Here is a 20,639-nt window from a genome sequence, read left to right as displayed (position 1 = left end):
TACAGGCACGTGCCACCATGCCCAGCTAATTGTTTATATTTTTAGTAGAGGTGGGGTTTCACCATGTTGGCCAGGATGGTCTTGATCTCTTGACCTGCCCATCTCGGCCTCCCAAAGTGGTGGGATTACAGGAGTGAGCCACCACGCCCAGCCTCAGGAAAGTTTAATAACTTGTCTGAAGTGACAAGTGACAAGTGCCTGCCCACTGAGCTGTGTCCCTCTCTGCCCTGGCCAGGGTGAGGGCTCTGCTTTTTTTTTTTTTTTTAAACAGGGTCTTGTTCTGTTGCCCAGGATGGGGTACAGTGGTGCAGTCATAGCTCACGGCAGCCTCAAACTTGGTCTCAAGCAATCCTCCTGCCTCAGCCTCCCAAGAAGCTGGGACTATAGGCCCATGCCACCACACCTGGCACCACGCCTTTGCTAGCCTGGTTCCCCTGGACAGAACTTCCCCTGGGTGACCTGGTGGTGAGCGTGGCCAGATGTGGTCCCTGCCCTCCAGCCATCTCCAGCTTACAGGAGACAGACCACGAGGCCAGTGACCACGGATATTAGTGTCTCCTTATAGAGTCTGCCAAGTGTGCCGTGGTGCTCTCAGAGCCTGGCCTGGTGGGGACGTTGCCCCGAGGAATGGTGTGAGGGCAGAACTTAGGGAATGGCCTGGCATCGGCCTAGTGATGTGGGGCCAGAACATCATGCCAGGCAGAGACCTGTGGGCTGAGAGACTAGAGAAACTGTGAGAAGAGGCCCGGCGCGGTGGTTCACACCTGTAATCCCAGCACTTTGGGAGGCCGAGGCAGGTAGATCACCTGAGGCCAGGAGTTTGAGACCAATCTCACCAGTACGGTGAAACCCCCTCTCTACTAAAAATACAAAAATTAGCCGGGTGTGGTGGTGGGTGCCTGTAGCCTGAGCTACTCGAGAGGCTGAGGCAGGAGAATCGCTTGAACCTGGGAGGTGGAGATTGCAGCGAGCCGAGATAGTGCCATTGCACTCCAGCCTGGGTGACAGAGCGAGACTAGAAAAAAAAAAAAAACTGAAAAGAGCAGGGAGGCTGAGTGGTCAGTGGGGGAAGCCAGGGAAAGATCACACCCCAGAGTCTGACCTGGGTGACCCCACAGGGCCAGGAGTCCGGGATGGAGCTGGGTCTTTGCTATAAGAGTCGAGGTAGCCGTGGAAGCTGCAGCCACGTGACGGATTCCTGGGTTAAGGACATCGCACCTGCTGCTTGGTGGGGATGGGATCAGAGGGGGCAAGAGTGGAGCAGGGGCCGGGCGTGGTGGCTCACACCTGTAATCCCAGCACTTTGGGAGACCAAGGTAGGCAGATCACCTGAGGTCAGGAGTTTGAGACCAGCCTGGGCACCATGGGGAAACCCCATCTCTACTAAAAAATACATGGTGACGGGCACCTGTAATCCTAGCTACTCAGGAGGTTGAGGCAGGAGAATCACTTGAACTTGAGAGGTGGAGGTTGCAGTAAGCCGAGAGGGTGCAACTGCATTCCAGCCTGGGCAACACAGCAAGACTCCATCTCAAAAAAAAAAAAAAGACCAGACTGGAGCAGGAACAGCAGTGCCCAGGAAGGAGGCTGGACTCCTGGCCCCCTGCACCATCCTGTCCAAAGAACTTGTTTTGGGACTGTCACTCTGCTCTTCCTCTTGTGGTTCCCAGGAAAGCCAAACCCAGCCAACAGGACCCGGGCAAACGGCTTAGTCTCCCTGACCTGTCCTTCAGGATCTCCGGGTCTGAGGGCACCTGCTGGGGGTGGGCACAGCAGGGAAATCAGGCCCGGGTCTGTGTTATTGGACAAGTCACTTATAGAGCCTCATCCTCATTCATTCATTGATTCACTTGCCATGTGTCCGTTCAGCAAAATGGCCATGGCCCAGCACTCTTGTTTTGTTCTATGCTTTTTTGGGGAGCGTTAAGAGAGCTGATGGCAGCCGGGCACGGTGGCTCACGCCTGTAATCTCAGCACTTTGGGAGGCCAAGACAGGCAGATCAGTCAAGGTCAGGAGTTGGAAACCAGCCTGGGCAATGTAGCAAGACCCTGTCTCTACTAAAAATACCAAAAAAAAAAAAAAAAAAAAAAAAGCCAGGTATGGCAGTGCATGCGTATGCTCCCAGCTACTAGGGAGGCTGAGATGGGAGGATCACTTGAGCTTAGGGAGTCAAGCCTGCAGTGAGCCATGATCAGACCACTGCACTCCAGCCAGGGCAACAGAGTGAGATGCTGTCTCAAAAAAAAAAAAGAGAGAACTGGTGGATGTGAGAATGCGTCGTAGTCTGCAAGGAGCTGTGGCTGTGCACAATCTGACTAATATTGTGGGAGTGCCCTGGGCATGGGCCTGTGACCCTGCTGGGGCGGGAAGTGGTGGAGGCTCTGGGGGTTACCGACCAGCCTAGATTGCTCGCTGGATTGGGGAGCAGCAGGTTTGAGGCCAGTTTGATCCTGCCTGGCATTCCCCCTGTACCTGCTCTCCCTGCAGGGTGTGGGAGCTTCTGACCATCTCAGGGTGTGGTGTGCAAGAGAGGGGCACGAGGTGGACACTGCCACTGCTCTAGAAGTGTCTGCTAAGACCTGGCCTGTCTGCAGGGTTGGCAGCAGCAAGGGGGCTGGGCTACCTTGACCTTGACTTCTCAATCTTCAAGTAGATTGCATCCTATGGTTGACACATTGCTTTCTAGGTACATACCTCACACTAGACACTGTGCCTAGCACTTTTTTTTTTGAGACAAGGTCTCGCTCTGTCACCCAGCATGGAGTGCAGTGGTGCAGTCATAGCTCACTGCAGCCTCAAACTCTTAGGCTCAAGTGATCCTCCTGCCTCAGCCTCCTGAGAATCTGGGACTACAGACGTGCACCACCATGCCTGCCTAATTTTTTAATTTTTTAAATTTTTTGTAGAGATGGGGGTCTCGCTATGTTCCTCAGGCTGGCCTCAAATTCCCAGCCTCAAGCAGTCCTCCTGCCTCAGCCTCCCAGAGTGCTGGGATTACAGGCATGAGCCACCGAGCCCAGCCTAGTTTAGGATTTAGGCTAGGGAAGAGAAAGGACATTCCAGGTTGGAATTACAGAGAAGCAGGATCCAAGACTCATTGTGTAGACAGAGTGGCAGAGACCTGGTGCCAGAGAGGAGGGGCTGAGAAAGTAACCCCACCTGAAGGCCAGAGACCAGAGAGAACCAACCTAGACTCACAGACAGGCCTCAGTGGCAGAGACACCAGAGCCCTACCCAAGAAGGAGACAAAGGAAGGTAGGGTCTGGTCTGGAATCAAGCCCAGCTGAGATTGAGAAGGCCACAGAGTGTAGTAAGAAGAGATCCACCTGGCTTTCACTCCCTGACTACTCTGAACTTCAGTCTCTTCTTCCATGAATGTGGTAACAGTGCCCGTCTCATGGAAATGTCAGATTTGGAATTCTTGTCTTTCATGTGCCAGGCGCACGTAGTTGGCCCTAGGAGATGGTGGGACAGGAGCTAGTTCTAATTGGGGAGCTGGATTTATTTAGGCACACTTGAGGCATACTTGGGGTGTCAAGAGAAATTAACATTTTATTTATTGTTAATTATTAAATTATTATTTAATATTTTTTGTAAATTATTATTAAAAATTTTTTTTTTTTAGACAGAGTCTGGCTCTGTCGCCCAGAGTGGAGTGCAGTGGCACGATCTCGACTCACTGCAACCTCTACCTCCCAAGTTCAAACGATTCTCATGCCTCATCTTCCCAAGTAGTTAGGATTACAAGCGTGCACCACCCACCTGGCTAATTTTTGTATTTTTTAGTGAGACAGAGTTTCTTCATGTTGCCAGGATGGTCTTGAACTCCTGGCCTCAAGTGATCCACCCACCTCAGCCTCCCAAAGTGCTGGTATTACAGTGAGTCCAGCAGTAAAATGAAATTAACATTTTAGAAAGTCATAGGCCAGGCACGGTGACTCACACCTATAATCCCAGCATTTTGGGAGGCTGAAGTGGGTCAATCACCTGAGGTCAGGGGTTCGAGACCAGCCTGGCCAACATGGGGAAACCCCGTCTCTGCTAAAAGTACAAAAATTAGCCAGGTGTGGTGGCGGGTGCCTATAATCCCAGCTACTCAGGAGGCTGAGGCAGGAGAATCGCTTGAACCCAGGAGGCGGAGGTTGCAATGAACTGGGATCCTGCCATTGTACTCCAGCCTGGGCAATAAGAATGAGACTCTGTCTCAAGAAAAAAAGAAAGAGAGAGAGAGGGGAAGAATTAGGTTCAGATAAACATGGTAAATAAACATACACATTTATTTTCAATCCCTCCTGAATTTGCACTAGAACAACACTGAAGAGATATTTGGGGTTTTTCTTTTGAGATGGCTTCTTGCTGTGTTGTCTAGGCTGGAGTGCAGTGGCATGATCCTAGCTCACTGCACCCTCAAACTCCTGGGTTCCAGTGATCCTCCCAACTCAGCCTCCTGAGTAGTTGGGACTACAAGCATGTGCCACCACACCCAGCTAGTTTCTTAATTTTTTTAGAGAGGGGGGTCTTGCTGTGTTGCCCAGGCTGGTCTTGAACTCCTGGACTCAAGTAATTCTCCTGCCTTGGTCTCCCAAAGTGTTGGGATTACAGGTGTGAGCCACCACACCCAGCTATGAAGAGAAACTTTTTTTAAAAAGAGCTAGTGGTGGGGAAAGAGGAGAAGCAATCAGTGTCCATCCAGGAACCCTGGATGTTCAGTAACTGGCCACATATTGGCCTCTAGAAATGAGGCTGCCACTGGGGCCAGGAACAGAATTGGTTTAAAAGTCTTTAGATTCAGCTGGGCACAGTGGCTCACACCTATAATCCCAGTACATTGAGAGGCCAAGGTGGGCTAATCACTTGAGGCCAGGAGTTCGAGACCGGCTTGGCCAACATGGTGAAACTCCATCTCTACTAAAAATACCAAAGTTAGCCAGGTGTGGTGGCGGGCGCCTGTAATTCAAGCTCCTTGGGTAGCTGAGTCAGAACAATCTCTTGAACCCGGGAGGCAGAGGTTGCAGTGAACTGAGATCACACTGCTGCCCTCCAGCCTGGGAAACAGAGTGAGACTGTCTCAAAAAAAAAAAAAAGAAGAAGAAGAAGAAGAAGACTGGCCATGCACAGTGGCTCACACTTGTAATCCAAGCACTTTGGGAGGCTGAAGTGGGAGGATTGCTTGACCCCAGCAGTTCCAGACCAGCCTGGGCAACAGAGTGAGACCCTGTCTCTAAAAAAATAAAAAATAAAATTATTCAGGTGTGGCGTCGCATGCCTGCAGTCCCAACTACTCAGGAGGCTGAGGAGAGAGGACCGTTTGAGCCCAGAAGTTTGAGGCTGCAGTGAGCCATGAATGCAGCACTGCACTCCAGCCTGGGTGACAGAAGGAGACCCTACCTCTAAAAAGAAAAACAAAAACACCTTAGATCCCCCACCCCGTCCCTGTCCCTGCGTTGCCTGGTAACTGTTCCTCTAGCTGATGTCTGGTATGGACACTTGGTCCCCCTGAGAAGATCACAGAGAATTATTGGGTAGAAGGATCCCAGGCAGGAGGGGCTGAAAAAGGAGGATGAAGTGAACATGTGTAATTTTTTTTTTTTTTTTTTGGGGGGGACGGAGTCTTGCTCTGTCGCCCAGGCTGGAGTGCAGTGGCGCACTTTCTACTCACTGCAAGCTCCACCTCCCGGGTTCACACCATTCTCCTGCCTCGGCCTCCCGAGTAGCTGGGATTACAGGCGCCCACCACGCCTGGCTAATTTTTTGTATGTTTAGTAGAGATGGGGTTTCACCGTGTTAGCCAGGATGGTCTCGATCTCCTGACCTCATGATCTGCCCACCTCAGCCACCCAAAGTGTTAGGATTACAGGCGTGAGTCACCGCACCCGGCCGAACATGTGTATTCTAAGTGCCCCCTAACCCTACGTGGCTCCCCGAGCCCTGGCGGCCACAGCTACTCCCTCCACAGTGAAGATTACAGGAAACTTCTCTGGAGAAAACAGCTGGTCCTCTGAGAAATAAGAGAAGGTGATACAGCCATTAAATATGAACAAAACTGCCACTGAATATGTGAGTATGAATATTCATGCTCATGAATATTCATGTATGTATAAATATTCAGTGAACAAAAAGCTCTGGGGAATGAAAAATATCACAGAAATAAGGAACTGCACAGAAGTGTTAAAAGATAAAGTTAAGAAAATATTTCAGGAACTAGAACAGAAAGGAAACAGGCCGGGGGCGGGGGCTCACACCTGTAATCCCAGCACTTTGGGAGGCCAAGGTGGGTGTATCACAAGGTCAGGAGTTCGAGACCAGCCTGGCCAACATGGTGAAACCACATCTCTACTAAAAATACAAAAATTAACCGGGTGTGGTGGTGGCCGCCTATAATCCCAGCTACTCGGGAGGCTGAGGCAGTAGAATTGGGAGGCAGAGATTACAGTGAGTCGAGATCATGCCACTGCACTCCAGCCCAGGGAACAGAGTGACTCCATCTCAAAAAAAAAAAAAAAAAAGAACAGGAGCCAAAAGAGAACATTAGAGAACCTGTTTACAGAAAAGGGGAATGTCGAAAAAGGAGGGGAGAAAATCAAATAATTAATTCAAGAAAATTCCCCAGATTGATAGGGTGTTTCTTGATTGAAAGGGAGCCCGGACAGCGGATGGAAAAAGGCTCACATCAAAGCACCTCTTTGTGGCTGGGTGACGTGGCTCATGCCTGTAATCCCAGTGTGTTGGGAGGATCCCTTGAGCCCAGGAATTTGAGATCAGCCTAGGCAACATATTGAGACCCTGTGTCTTAAAAAAAGAATGAGGGTAGCAAGAGAATTCAAAACACATGTTCACACAAAAACTTGTGTAAGTAGGTCAGGCGCAGTGGTTCATGCCCGTAATCCCAGTGCTTTGCGAGGCCAAGGCAGGCAGATCGCTTGAGCTCAGGAGTTCGAGACCAGCCTGAGCAACATGGTGAAACTCCGTCTGTACAAAAAAATAAAAATAAAAAAAAAACTTGTACAAGAATATTTGTAGCCACATTATTCATCATAGCCAAAAAGCAGAAACAACCCTCATTGTCCATCAACAGATGAATGGACAAGCACAATGTGTTCTGCCCATACCATGGAATATGATTTGGCCATGAAGAGAATGGGGTACTGATGCCTGCTGCAATATGATTGGACCTTGAAGACACGATGCTAAGTGAAAAAAGCCAGACACAAATGGCCACATATTGTGTGATTCTATTTCTTTTCTTTTTTTTTCTTTAGACGAAGTCTCACTCGGTCATCCAGGCTGGAGTGCAGTGGCACGATCTCGGCTCACTGCAACCTCTGCCTCCCAGGTTCTCCTGTCTCAGCCTCCCGAGTACCTGGGATTACAAGCGTGCACCACCACGCCCGGCTAATTTTTCGTATTTTTAGTAGAGACGGTGTTTCCCCATGTTAGCCATGCTGGTCTCTAGCTCCTGACCTCAAGTGATCCACCTGCGTCGGCCTCCCAAAGTGCTGGGATTACAGGCATGAGCCACTGCACCCGGCTGTGTGATTCCATTTCTATGAAGTGTCCATAACAGGCAAATCTGTAGAGACAGGCTAGAAATAGACTAAGGGTTTTCAGGGGCTGCCAGAAAGATGGAATAGACAGTGATTTCTCCTGGGTGTGGAGCTTCTCTTTGGGATGATGGTTCTGGTATTAGACGGTGGTGATGGTAGTGAATCTACTCAAAGCTACTGAATTATGTTTTTATTTTTATTATTTTTTGAGATGGAGTCTCGCTCTGTCACCCAGGCTAGAGTGCAATGGCGCAATCTCAGCTCACTGCAACCTCCGCCTCCTAGGTTCAAGCGATTCTCATGTCTCTGCCTCCCGAGCAGCTGGGATTATAGGCGCCCGCCACCAAGCCCAGCTAATTTTTGTATTTTGAGTAGAGATGGGGTTTCACCATGTTGTCCAGGCTGGTCTCAAATTTCTGAGCTCAGATGATGCATCCAGCTTGGCCTCCCAAAGTGCTGGGATTACAGGTTTGAGCCACTGTTCCTGGCCTGTATATTTATTTTTGATTGTTGTATTTTATTTTATTTTTTGTAGAGATGGAAGTCTCACTATATTGCTCAGGCCGGTCTCAAAGTCCTGGCCTCAAGTGATCCTCCTGCCCCAGCTTCCCAAAACACTAGGATTACAGGCATGAGCCACCATGTTTGGCCCTGTATGTTTTAAGATGGTTAAAATGGTAAATATTGGCCGGGCGTGGTGGCTCAAGCCTGTAATCCCAGCACTTTGGGAGGCAGAGACGGGCAGATCACAAGGTCAGGAGATCGAGACTATCCTGGCTAACACGGTGAAACCCCGTCTCTACTAAAAAAATACAAAAAACTAGCCGGGCGTGGTGGCAGGCGCCTGTAGTCCTAGCTACTCGGGAGGTTGAGACAGGAGAATGGCGTAAACCCGGGAGGTGGAGCTTGCAGTGAGCTGAGATCCGGCCACTGCACTCCAGCCTGGGCGACAGAGCAAGACTCCGTCTCAAAAAAAAAAAAAAAAAAAAGGTAAATTTTACATTATGTGAATTTACACCTCCATTTAAAAAAAAAAAAAAAAGAGTGAGCCAGGCACAGTGGGTCATGCCTATAATTCCAGCACTCTGGGAGGCTGAGGAAGGAAGATTGTTTGAGGCCAAGAGTTCAAGACCAGGCTGGGCAACATTGTGAGACCTCATCTCTACCAGAAAATGTTAACAATTAGCTAGGTCTCGTGGTGTGTGCTCTAATCTCAGCACTTGGGATGCCAAGTACTTGGGAGGCCAAGGCGGGAGGATCACTTGAACCCAGGAGTTCCAGGTTGCAGTGAGCCATGATTGCACCACTGCACTCCAGCATGGGTGACAAAGAGAGAGCCTGTCAAAAAAAGAAAGAGAGAGAGAGGGAGGAAGGAGAAGAAAGAAAGAAAGAGAGAGAGAGAGAGAGAGAGGAAGGAAGGAAGGAGAGAAGGAGAAAAGAAAAGAATGAGATAGAATAAAATATTTTGGCCAGGCATGGTGGCTCACGCCTGTAATCTGAGACAAGCACTTTGGGAGGCTGAGGCAACTGGATTGCTTGAGCCCAGGAGTTTGAGACCAGCCTGGGCAACGTGAAGAAACCCCATCTCTACAAAAAAAAAAAAAAAAAAAGCCAGGTATGGTGGCCTGCGCCTGTAGTCCCAGCTACATGGGAGGCTGAAGTGGGAGGATCGCTTGCCCAGGAGGCCAAGGTTGTGGTGAACTGAGATCATGCCACTGCATTCCAGTCTCAAAAAAAACCAAAAAAGAATAAAGAATAAAACATTTTCAGACATAGAAAGCTCAAAAATGTACCTCCTCGTGCACCTTTTCTTAGAAAGCTGTGGGAAGATATTCTCTACTAAAATAAGTAGGAAACCGGCTGGACGTGGTGGCTCACACCTTAATCCCAGCATTTTGGGAGGCCAAGGAGGGCAGATCACCTAAGGTCAGAAGTGCAAGACCAGCCTGGCCAACATGGCGAAACCCGTCTCTACTAAAAATACAAAAACTAGCTGGGCATGGTGACAAATGCCTATAATCCCAGCTACTCTGGAGGCTAAGGCTGGAGAATTGCTTGAACCCAGGAGGCGGAGGTTTCAGTGAGCCGAGATCACACTATTGCTCTCCAGCCTGGGCAACAGAGCGAGACTCCGTCTCAAAATAAATAAACAAAATACAATAAGTAGTAAACTAAGAAAGAAGAGGCAGGAAATCCAGAAAACAGGATCAAGCCCAGGACAGAGGTGAAGCGGTTGTCAGGGTCACAGTGACAGGAGACTCCAGGCCAGTGGCCACACTCCAGAGAGGCCAGCAGCCAGCCCAACCCGGAGTGGGTCCCATGGCTCCGGGAGAGACATCTTCAGAAAGAACTTGATAGAATTCCCAATGCCTCTGAGCATCTTGGCAGGAGATTTAGACTGTTGAAAGAGTTGGGGTTGAATTAGCATTGAGACTATTAAAACTAGGCAGACAGGCCAGGTGCGGTGGCTCACGCCTGTAATCCCAGCACTTTGGGAGGCCAAGGCAGGTGAATCACTTGAGGTCAGGAGTTTGAGACCAGCCTGGCCAACATGGTGAAACCCCATCTTTACTTAATATACTAAAAAATTAGCTGGGCATGGTGGCGCATGCCTGTAGTCTCCGCTAATCAGGAGGCTGAGGCAGGAGAATCATTTGAACCTGGGAGGTGGAGGTTGCAATGAGCCGGGATCGTGCCACTGCACTCCAGCCTGGGTGACAGAGTGAGACTCTGTCTTAAAAAACAAACAAACAAAAACCACTAGGCAGACAATCATCAAAGATAGTTATTTACAGGGAAAAAATTTTTCTGGAAAGGAAAAGTAACTGCAATACATCATCCTCATCTATGAGTACTATCCACTTCGTCATAGTACTGCAAACCTGGAGTCAGATCAAAATTTAGATATGGAATACAACAATCAGCTGGGTGTGGTGGCGCGCACCTGTAGTCCCAGCTACTCAGGAGGCCGAGGCAGGAGAATCAATGCTGTCTCAAAAAAAAAAAAATTTAGATATGGACCTGGTGTGGTGATTCACACCTATAAATCCCAGCCTTTTAGCCATTTGGGAGGCTGAGGCAGGAGGATTGCTTGAAGCCTGAAGTTTGAGACCAGTTCGGGCAACATATCAAGACCCTGTGTCTACAAAATAATTTTTAAAACTTAGTTGGGTATAGTGGCACATACCTATTGTCCCAGCTACTCTGGAGGCTGAGGCAGGAGGATCGCTTGAGGCCAGGAATTTGAGACCAGCCTGGGCAACATAGGAAGATCCTGTGTCTACAAAAAATTTTTTAAAATTTTAGCTGGGTATGGTGGCACACACTTATAGTCCCAGCTACTCAGGAGGCTGAGGTGGGAGGATTGCTTAAGCCCAAAAGTTTGAGGCTGCAGTGAGCTATAATTGTACCACTGCACTCCAGCCTGAGCAATAGAGCAAGATCCTATCTCAAAAAAAAAGAAGGAAAGAAAAAGAGAAACTACTTTTAGGGTTACCATTTATTGAAACTCTAGTATATGCTAGACACCGTATATATAGTGCTTAATTCTCATGAAAACCTTTTTATTTTATTTTATTTTTTTTGAGGCAGAGTCTCACTCTGTTGCCCAGGTGGAGTGCACTGGCGCAGTCTCGGCTCACCACAACCTCTGCCACCCAGGTTCAAGCGATTCTCCTGCCTCAGCCTCCCAAGTAGCTGGGATTATAGGTGCCCACCACCAGGCCTGGCTAATTTTTGTATTTTTAGTAGAGACAGGGTTTCACCCTGTTGGCCAGGCTGGTCTTGAACTCCTGACCTCAGGTGATCTGCCCACCTTGGCCTCCCAAAGTGCTGGGATTACAGGCGTGAGCCACCACGGCCAGCCCTGAAAACCCTTTTACAGATGAAGATGCTGAGGCTTAGAGAGGTTAGGTAACCTGCCTAGGCACACACAGCTTCTAAGTGATAGAGTTTGAATGCAGGTGTGTGTGTCTGTCTTCAAAGCCTATGCTCTTGCCTGGGTCAACCCTGGGAGGCACTGGTTAACCTGTCTCCCTCTCAATCATCCTTGGGTGTCTCTCCCTCCCCATTCCTGGCTCCTGTGTCCTCTGCATGCTGGAAGGGATGGATGGGATAAGCCTGGGCTGGTTGCCCCTGCCGTCTCTGCCTGTGCCACTGCATCCTCTAGACCTGAGTCTCCCTGTGTGCTGACAGGTCGGCGGGACGAAGACTGGCGTGGTGCGGTACGTGGGGGAGACAGACTTTGCCAAGGGCGAGTGGTGTGGCGTGGAGCTGGACGAGCCCCTTGGGAAGAATGATGGGGCGGTGGCGGGCACCAGGTATGGTGGGCTTCTTCTGGGGAGCATGGGAGGGGGTTCCTCTCCCCAGAGTGGGTGCAGGGGATGGAGATGGGACATTGGAGGAAGCTAGTGTCCAGCATGTAGTGTCAGACACCATAATATAAGTCCTTTCCCCTTGCCTCTTTCCCAACAGCCCACTAAGCTGGATAGTGGGATTATCATCCCATTTTACAGATGAGAGTATGGAGGCCAGAGAGGTCATTGTTCAAGGTCGCACAGTCACAGGCAAGCGCCAAGAGTATCTGTCCCCGTGTTCTCTTCTTCGTGTCACTCATGGCTAAGTGGGGTGGGAGCCCTCAAAAAGGAGAGGGAGGCCAGGCACGGTGGGTCATGCCTGTAATCCTAGCCCTTTGGGAGGCCGAGGCAGGTGGATCACTTGAGATCAGGTGTTCGAGACCAGCCTGGCCAACATGGTGAAACCCTGTCTCTACTAAAAATACAAAAAATTAGCTGGGTGTGGTGGCACACACCTGTAATCCCAGCTACTAGGGTGGCTGAGGCATGAGAATCGCTTGAATGGGGGAGGAGTAGGTTGCAGTAAGCCACGATCACACCACTGCACTCCAGCCTGGGTGACAGAGCGAGACTCTGTCTCAAAAAAATTAGCCAGGCATGGCATGGTGGTGTGCACCTGTAGTCCCAGCTACTTGGGAGGCTGAGGCATGAGAATTGCTGGAACCTGGGAGGCGGAGGTTGCAGTGAGCTGAGATCACGCCGTTGCATTCCAGCCTGGGCAACAGAGCAAGACTGTCAAAAAAAAAGAAAAAAAAAGGGCGAGGCAGCAGTCCCTGCCATCTGGCATTGGGGTCCCCTGAATGACACATGAAATAATCAAACAGTGCCCAGCGCTATATGGCCAAAGGCAGGCCTCACAGATGGGTTCCAGGTCTCATACCATCTCTGATGAAAAGGAGTTGACTGCTGGCGTTGCTGGGTTAGGAGGATCTGAGGCTGTGTCTGGGCTCATGGTGGGTGGAGGAGTGATGTGGTAAGTGGACCATGTCTGTCACAGGTGTGGACTAAGGTGAGGCTACCTGAGTCCCTGTGCAGTCCCTGGACTGGATTCTGTGGTTGAGATGAGGCTGTGACTGCTCTGAGCAGAGTGGTCACCATGGCACAGGGGAAGAGCCAGGCTTGGGCCAGGCCTTGAAAGAAGGTAGGGTTTCCTTTTGGAAGAGGCTTGAGAGGGATTATGCTCGGTAGGGGCTGAGAGCACAGAATGAACAAACACCTGGAGGTGGGAAAAGGCAGGATAAGGTGGCAGTTTTAAGGTGAATCAGAAGCTGAATGGGGGCCAGGCATGGTGACTCACGTCTGTAATCCCAGCACTTTGGGAGGCTGAGGCTGGATCACTTGAAGCCAGCAGTTAAAGACTAGCCTGGACAACATAGCAAAATCCCATCTCTACAAAAGATACAAAAATTAACTGGGCATGGTGGCACATGCGTGTGGTTTCAGCTATCTGGGAGGCTGAGGTGGGAGGATTGCATGAACCCAGGAGGCTGAGGCTGCAGTGAGCTATGATTGCACCGCTGCGCTCCAGCCTGGGTGACAGAGCCAGACCCTGTCTCGAACGAAAGAAAAACACTGGTTGGGCCCAATTCTCGTGGTCCAGTGTGGAATCCGTGACCAGAGAGGTCTTGAGAGAAGACGGGAATCCGGGGTTTCCATAACAATGCTTTGCCTTCCTGTTTGCAAGATGAATGTTTCTCTTGACTCACTTTTGCTTTCAGAATTCAGGGGTGGATTAGACAGCAGTCCCCACGCCACCCCAAGGTTTCTCTTTCAAGCTTTTGCTTCTCCATACAGGGACTTTGTGGGCAGAGAGCTGATGGGATTCCTTCATTCTGGGAGTGGTCTGAGGGTAGCCTGAGAGTGGGGCTGTAGCTGTGGCTGGGGTCTCTGAACAGTCGTGGGAGCCAAGCTTAGTGGGCTTTAGAACCCAGCAGACTGGAGGACCAGTCTCAGCTTTGCTATGTAACCAGCTGTGTGACTGTGGGCAAGTTATTTAACCTCTCTGAACCTAAATTTTCTCATTTGTGAATGTAGATAACTTTGGGGAATGGAGATGAGCATTCATTTAAAAAGACTGGCACAAAGTGGGTCCCAGTAATTATTTCCTACTTCCAAGAGTATCCTCGTTGGCTGTTCACAGCTGCAGAGACTCTCAGACCCTACTCACCTCTATCCTTTTTCTGAGAGTCCTATCTATCCACCTGGAAGATTTCCACCTTGGAGTGTCTTTCCACATGGACCCCAAGGAGGTGTCTTTCTCTTTTTCTGCTGGGCTCTGAAGAGGCAGAAGAGGCAGGGGAGGCTCCAGGCTTTGGGGCCGTGACAGCAGCATGGGTCTCTCCTGCTTCCACAGGTACTTCCAGTGCCCACCCAAGTTTGGTCTCTTCGCGCCCATCCACAAGGTGATCCGTATCGGCTTCCCATCTACCAGCCCAGCCAAGGCCAAGAAGACCAAGCGTATGGCCATGGGTGTGTCAGCACTGACCCACAGTCCCAGCAGTTCCTCCATCAGCTCCGTCAGCTCTGTGGCCTCCTCCGTGGGGGGTCGGCCCAGCCGCAGTGGCCTGGTGAGGGTGGGGCTGCAGAAGGGGATTCTCTGGTGTGTGTTTGGGAGGGGTGAGGATGTACAGAGATCCAGGTGTTCTGATCTGCTCCTGACTTACTCTAGTTCCAGTTTGGGATTTTTGAACAAAGTAGAAAGTGCATATCTTTTAATAGGGAAAATTGAGCCATTTATGTTTATTGTCATTTTTATATAACTGATTTATTGGAAGCCTAAGCTTTTCTCTGGAAGTTAAGGAGGGTTATACAGATGCAGGGCAAGGGGTTCAGAAAGGTTGGCATCGAACCCTGGATGAAGGGAAAAGAGGAAGCTGCTCGGTGGCTATGGGCAGAGGGCATTCTGTCCAAACCCAGTCTAGGGTTGGAGGTTCCTCTTGTCCTGGGAAAAAGTGGCCAAAGTGAGGAAGTCAGAGGCTCTGGCTATCAGGAGCTGACTCTTCTGAGATGGGGAATTTCCTGAATCTCAAACATCAGGATTTCCCGCTGGGTGAGTCTGCAGGGTCCAGGATGTCAGAGTACTGGCAGAGGAAGAGCAGGACCCTGGGAGTCAAGGCACTTGGGCCCCCCACCTGCTGCGTTGCTGTAGGTTAGGCTGGACAGAGCGAGCCTGCCCCACAGTGCTTCAGATCCCTGAGACCCACCTGCACGCACACCTTCCTGCAGCTCACGGAGACCTCTTCACGCTACGCCCGCAAGATCTCGGGCACCACAGCCTTGCAGGAGGCACTGAAGGAGAAGCAGCAGCACATTGAGCAGCTGCTGGCCGAACGAGACCTGGAACGGGCCGAGGTGGCCAAGGCCACGAGCCACATCTGCGAGGTAGAGAAGGAGATCGCCCTGCTCAAGGCACAGCATGAGCAGGTGAGTGGCAGGTGGGGCTAGGGGTGGAGCTTCTCCAGCCAGTCTCATAGAGTCTCACCCACTCAGAGCGGAGACCCTGGATGGGGTGGGTGCAGAGAAATATGAAGATAACACAAGCAGTACCTATCCCCTGCTTTCCACAGATAAGCCTCAGTGACCTGGTGAATTTCCTTCCAGTCTTTTCTGCCTATGTATAAGGAAACGTACACCTACTTTCAGAATCTGGCTACAAGCTTGTATATCTTGCTTTTTTATTATTTATTTTCTTTTTTTCTTTCTTTTTTTTTTTTTTGACGGAGTCTCGCTGTGTCGCCCAGGCTGGTGTGTAGTGGTGCAGTCTCAGCTCCCTGCAACCCCCACCTCCTCGGTTCAAGCAGTTCTCCTGCCTCAGCTTCTTGAGTAGCTGGGATTACAGGCAAATGCCACCATGCCCAGCTAAGTTTTGTATTTTTCTGTGGAGATGGGGTCTTGCTATGTTGCCCAGTCTTGTCTGAAACTCCTGACCTCAAGTGACTCTCCTACCTTGGTCTTGCAAAGCAATGCAATTTTTACAGGCATGAGCCACATGTCCCGCCTCTTCCCCATCTTGATGTCTGCATTGCCATCTATCACAGGCTTTGTCCTTAATGACACCTGATGGGGGCTGTTTAGATTATTTCCAATTTTTCACTTTTTTTGAGACAAAGTCTCACTCTGTCGCCCAGGCTGGAGTGCAGTAACGCGATCTTGGCTCACTGCACCCTCCGCCTCCTGGATTCAAGCAATTCTCCTGCCTCAGCCTCCTTAGTAACTGGGACTACAGGTGTGTGCCACCGGGCCCAGCTAATCTAATTTTTGTATTTTTAGTAGAGACGGGGTTTCACCATGTTGGCCAGGCTGATCTCGAACTCCTGGCCTCAAGTGATCTGCCCGCCTCGGCCTCCCAAAATACTGGGATTACAGGCGTGAGCCACCGCACTCAGCCAGTTTTTCACTCTTTCTACATACCACTGCAGTAAATATATTTTTAAATGTATGACTGTCTATATTTCAGATTATTCTTTTGAGCAGATTCTAGGGTTGTATTTCAGGGAAGTGACTCACTGCCCCAGGCCTTGGGGTTGCCGCTGTCTTGTGTCTGGTTTTTTCTCTGATGTTTGTCTCCCGTGGGAGAGCTCTCTCCTGGGCCTCTGTCCCCATCTGGGGTCTGGCTTGCCCCTCCTTGGATGCCAGGATTAATAAGGCCAAGGTCATGGCTGTGCTTTGATGAGGCACAGACAAGACAACAGGTTTGCAAGATAACAGGTCTTAGGCTCTTGTGGGTTGAGGGTGGGTGGCAGGTACTGAGGGCAGGTGGGCCTGAGGGTCTTGCCTCTGCCTCTCTTTTTCCTGCTGGGTCCCTTCCTTCACACCTAGGCCCACTGTGCATGCCCGGCAGGTGCCAGCAGGGAAGTCGGGGTGACTGGGGGTTCCAGGCCCGGCTCCTTGCCTCTCTCCCACTACACCCCCAACCTGGGCCCCACACCCCAGAGCATGCTGACCCCATTTTGGCCTTCCTCGGGGGCTCAGTATGTTGCAGAAGCTGAGGAGAAGCTGCAGCGAGCCCGGTTGCTGGTGGAGAGCGTGCGGAAGGAGAAAGTGGACCTGTCCAACCAGCTGGAGGAGGAGAGGAGGTACGTGCTGGCCCACCCTCACCCTGGGAGGACATTCTCCCTGATCCACCTTAAGGAGGATGAGGAAGAGGGCAGGTTTGGGAACTACAGACCCAGGTTCCAGTCCTGCCCCTGCCACCACCTGGCTGTGTCACCCTGGACTGGTGACATGAGCTCTTGGGCCTCAGTCTTCCCATCTGTAAAGTGAGGTACTGGTCCTGTCTTCTGCAGGCCGTTGGGAGAACTCTTCATACAACTGGAGTAAAGCACCCAGCACGGTGCCAGGCACAGAGGGATACCACATATTTAAACTTTTTTTGAAACAGGGTCTCACCAGGCTGGAGTATAGAGCCACAATCACAGCTCACTGCAGGCTTGAACTCCCGGGTTCAAGCGATCCTCCCACCTCAGCCTCCTGGGTAGCTGGGACCACAGGCATCCCCCACCACACCTGGTTCATTTTTGTATTTGTTGTAGAGATGGGGTTTGGGCACGTTGGCCAGGCTGGTCTTGAACTCCTGACCTCAGGCTATCCACCCTCCTCGGCCTCCCAAAGTGCAGGCACGAACTGTCGCGCCCGGCCTTGGAACACCACATTTGTTCATTGCATAGAGTTCACTGTTCCTGCACTCTCCAGCAGAATATTGAGAAGATAATAGCTGGCAGCGGTGGAAGGGAGGTTGGTTATCACACCAGGTGTCCCTGGGGAGCCATGCGCCAGGAAGAAGGTTAAATGTTCCACCCCTCCACTGTTCACACAGTGCGCCCCTCCCCAACCCAGGGCTGAGACCGTGGGTGGAGCTCACAGCTCCTGTCCTGGGGTTTTCGTTTTTGGGTTTTTTTGTTTTTTGTTTCCTTCCTCCTTCCTTCCCTCCCTCCCTCCCTTTCTTCCTTCCCTCCCTTCTTTCTTTTAGATGGAGTCTTGCTCTTGTTGCCCAGGCTGGAGTGCAGTGGTGCGATCTCGGCTCACTGCAATCTCCACCTCCCAGGTTCAAGTGATTCTCCTGCCTCAGCCTCCTAAGTAGCTGGGATTACTGGCGTGTGCCACCATGCCCGGCTTATTTTTGTATTTTTAGTAGAGATGGGGTTTCACCATATTGTCCAGGCTGGTCTCGAACTCCTGACCTCGGGTGATCCACCCGCCTCAGCCTTCCAAAGTGCTGGGATTACAGCCGTGAGCCACCACGCCTGGCCTCCTTTATTTTTCTCTTTTGAGAAAAGAGCACAGTCTTGCTCTGTCACGCAGGCTGGAGTGCAGTAGCTTGGCCATGGCGCATTGCAACCTCAATCTCCCAGACTCATGCAAACCTGCCACCTCAGCCTTCCAGGTAGCTAGGACTACAGGCACACACCATCATGCACAGCTAATTGTTTGTATCCATTCCCATTTTACACACCAGGAAGCTGAGGCTAAGAGAAACAGCAGCCAAGGGACTCCTGAAACGCCCTGTGTCCAGGTGTCAGCCCTGTGCTGCATGCTTCGCTGGTGTCATCACTTTCAGTGCCACAACTGGCCAGGTGCAGTGGCTCACACCTGTAATCTCAGCACTTTGGGAGGCCAAGGCGGGCGGATCACCTGAGGTCAGGAGTTTGAGCCTGACTGACATGGTGAAACCCCATCTCTACTAAAAACACGAAAATTAGCCAGGCGTGGTGGTGGGCGCCTGTAATTCCAGCTACTCGGGAGGCAGAGGCAGGAGAATCACTTGAACCCGGGAGGTGGAGGTTGCAGTGAGCCGAGATAGCGCCACTACAGTCCAGCTGGGTGACAGAGTGAGACTCCGCCTCAAAAAAAAAAAAAAAAAAAAAAAGGCACAAGTGGGACCCATCTCCCTTGCAGCACTCCAACCAAAGACACCAGGCGGCAGGGACTCTGGCCAACTCGGTCCTGGGTCACCTCCTCGTAGGACACAAAGCTGACAGTGGTCAGAGGTTTGCCTTGGCCCGGGATCCTCTTTACCTCCTAGATGATGCCGAGATACCTACATCTCCCTCCCCTGTCCCCAGGCAGCAGCCAGCCCCATCCCCAGCACCCCCACTTGGGTCTGTTCTGTGAGCTTTCAGCTAGCACCTGTGCTCCATAAGCTGTTGTTACTGTCGGATTCAGGGAGATGAGGGTGTATTTATATCTGCCTGAGACAGCCGTAAGGGCCCACACATCTGGTTCCCATGGCGACGTGCCTGACGCCAACAAACAAACACTGATCTTTTTTTTCTTTCTTTTTTTTTTTTTTTTAAGATGGAGTCTTGCTCTGTCACCCAGGCTGGAGTACAGTGGTGTGATCTTGGCTCACTGCAACCTCCACTTCCGGGTTCAAGCAATGCTCCTCCTGCCTCAGCCTCCTGAATAGCTGGGATTACAGGCTCACGCCACCATGCCTGGCTAATTTTTATATTTTTAGTAAAGATGGGGTTACACCATGTTGCCCAGGTTGGTCTTGAACTCCTAGACTCAAGTGGTCCACCTGCCTCGGCCTCCCAAAGTGCTGGGATTACAGGCACGAGCCACTGTGCTCAGTCACAAACACAGATCTTGAAGGCATCATGGAGTTGTGTTCAGAAGGGGCCTGGGTAGAAGTCTCTGCATTGTCCTGTGCTTGCTGTGTGGCCTTGGGCAGGTCGCTTGCCCTCTCTGGGCCTCATTCCTCATTGCTATGCTGAGAGCTGTTAGGAAGCCCTAGGAAGAGCAGCTTTGAGGTTTTTTTTGTTTGTTTGTTTTTTCTGAGACAGAGTTTTGCTCTTGTTGCCCAGGCTGGAGTGCAATGGCGCAATCTCGCCTCATCGCAACCTCTGTCTCTTGGGTTCAAGCGATTCTCCTGCCTCAGCCTCCTGAGTAGCTGAGATTACAGGCATGCACCACCATGCCCGGCTAATTTTGTATTTTTAGTAGAGACAGAGTTTCTCCATGTTGGTCAGGCTGGTCTCAAACTCCCAACCTCAGGTGATCCGCCTGCCTGGGCCTCCCAAAGTTTTGGGATTATGGGCGTGAGCCACCATGCCTGGCCCAGCTTTGAGCTCCTATGTGTGGCTGTAAGGTGGAGTGGACCTATGTCTCTCCCCTGTGCTGTCTTGACAGGTGTGTGGCTGAGTGTGTCTCCTTGAGGGCAGCCCTGGATGCCTGGACATTCCACATCCAGGGGCAGTCCTGGGAGTGGGGACTGGGTCTCTGGCCCCCAATGTTGAGGCCTGTGATGAGAACGGGGTCAACAGCAAAGGGAGCCCACTTTCCCCCTCTCCTTTCCTTCCTCCCCACAGGTTGTTCCTTGTGGTAGGTGTCTGTTCCCCGCAGTGATGAAAACAGTGTTGTCGGCTGGGCGTGGAGGCTCATGCCTGTAATCCCAGCACTTTGGGAGGCTGAAGTGGGCGGATCAGTTGCGGCCAGGAGTTTGAGACCAGTCTGGCCAACATGGCAAAACCCCGTCTCTACTAAAAATACAAAAATTTTGTATTGAGGTTGCATGCCCAGTGGCGCATGCCTGTAATCCCAGCTACTTGGGAAGCTGAGGCAGGAGAATCGCTTGAACCCGGGAGGCAAAGGCTTCAGTGAGCCGAGATCACGCCACTGCACTCCAACCTGGGCAACAGAGCGAGACTCTGTCAAAAAGAAAGACGGAGAGAGAGAGGGAGGGAGGGAGAGAGGGAGGAAGGGGAAGGGGAAGGGGAAGGGGAAGGGGAAGGGAAGGAA

At 51.1% G+C, this 20,639-nt stretch overlaps 1 protein-coding gene across 4 annotated transcripts in view; it reads left to right on the top strand.

Annotated features, from left to right (window-relative positions):
• The window catches only part of CLIP2 (CAP-Gly domain containing linker protein 2), a 112,034-nt gene that overhangs the window by 50,929 nt on the left and 40,466 nt on the right, over positions 1–20,639 (top strand). For all 4 annotated transcript variants that reach the window (XM_025380302.1, XM_025380300.1, XM_025380301.1 and 1 more), the window contains 4 exons: positions 11,740–11,864; positions 14,254–14,467; positions 15,126–15,323; positions 16,872–16,975. In XM_025380302.1, the coding sequence (XP_025236087.1) occupies positions 11,740–11,864; positions 14,254–14,467; positions 15,126–15,323; positions 16,872–16,975 (641 nt within the window). The remainder of the gene's footprint in view (positions 1–11,739; positions 11,865–14,253; positions 14,468–15,125; positions 15,324–16,871; positions 16,976–20,639) is intronic.

This window comes from Theropithecus gelada, chromosome 3 (genome assembly GCF_003255815.1).
Source record: "Theropithecus gelada isolate Dixy chromosome 3, Tgel_1.0, whole genome shotgun sequence".
Lineage (NCBI taxonomy): Eukaryota > Metazoa > Chordata > Mammalia > Primates > Cercopithecidae > Theropithecus > Theropithecus gelada.
This window is presented reverse-complemented; position numbering and strand designations above follow the sequence as displayed.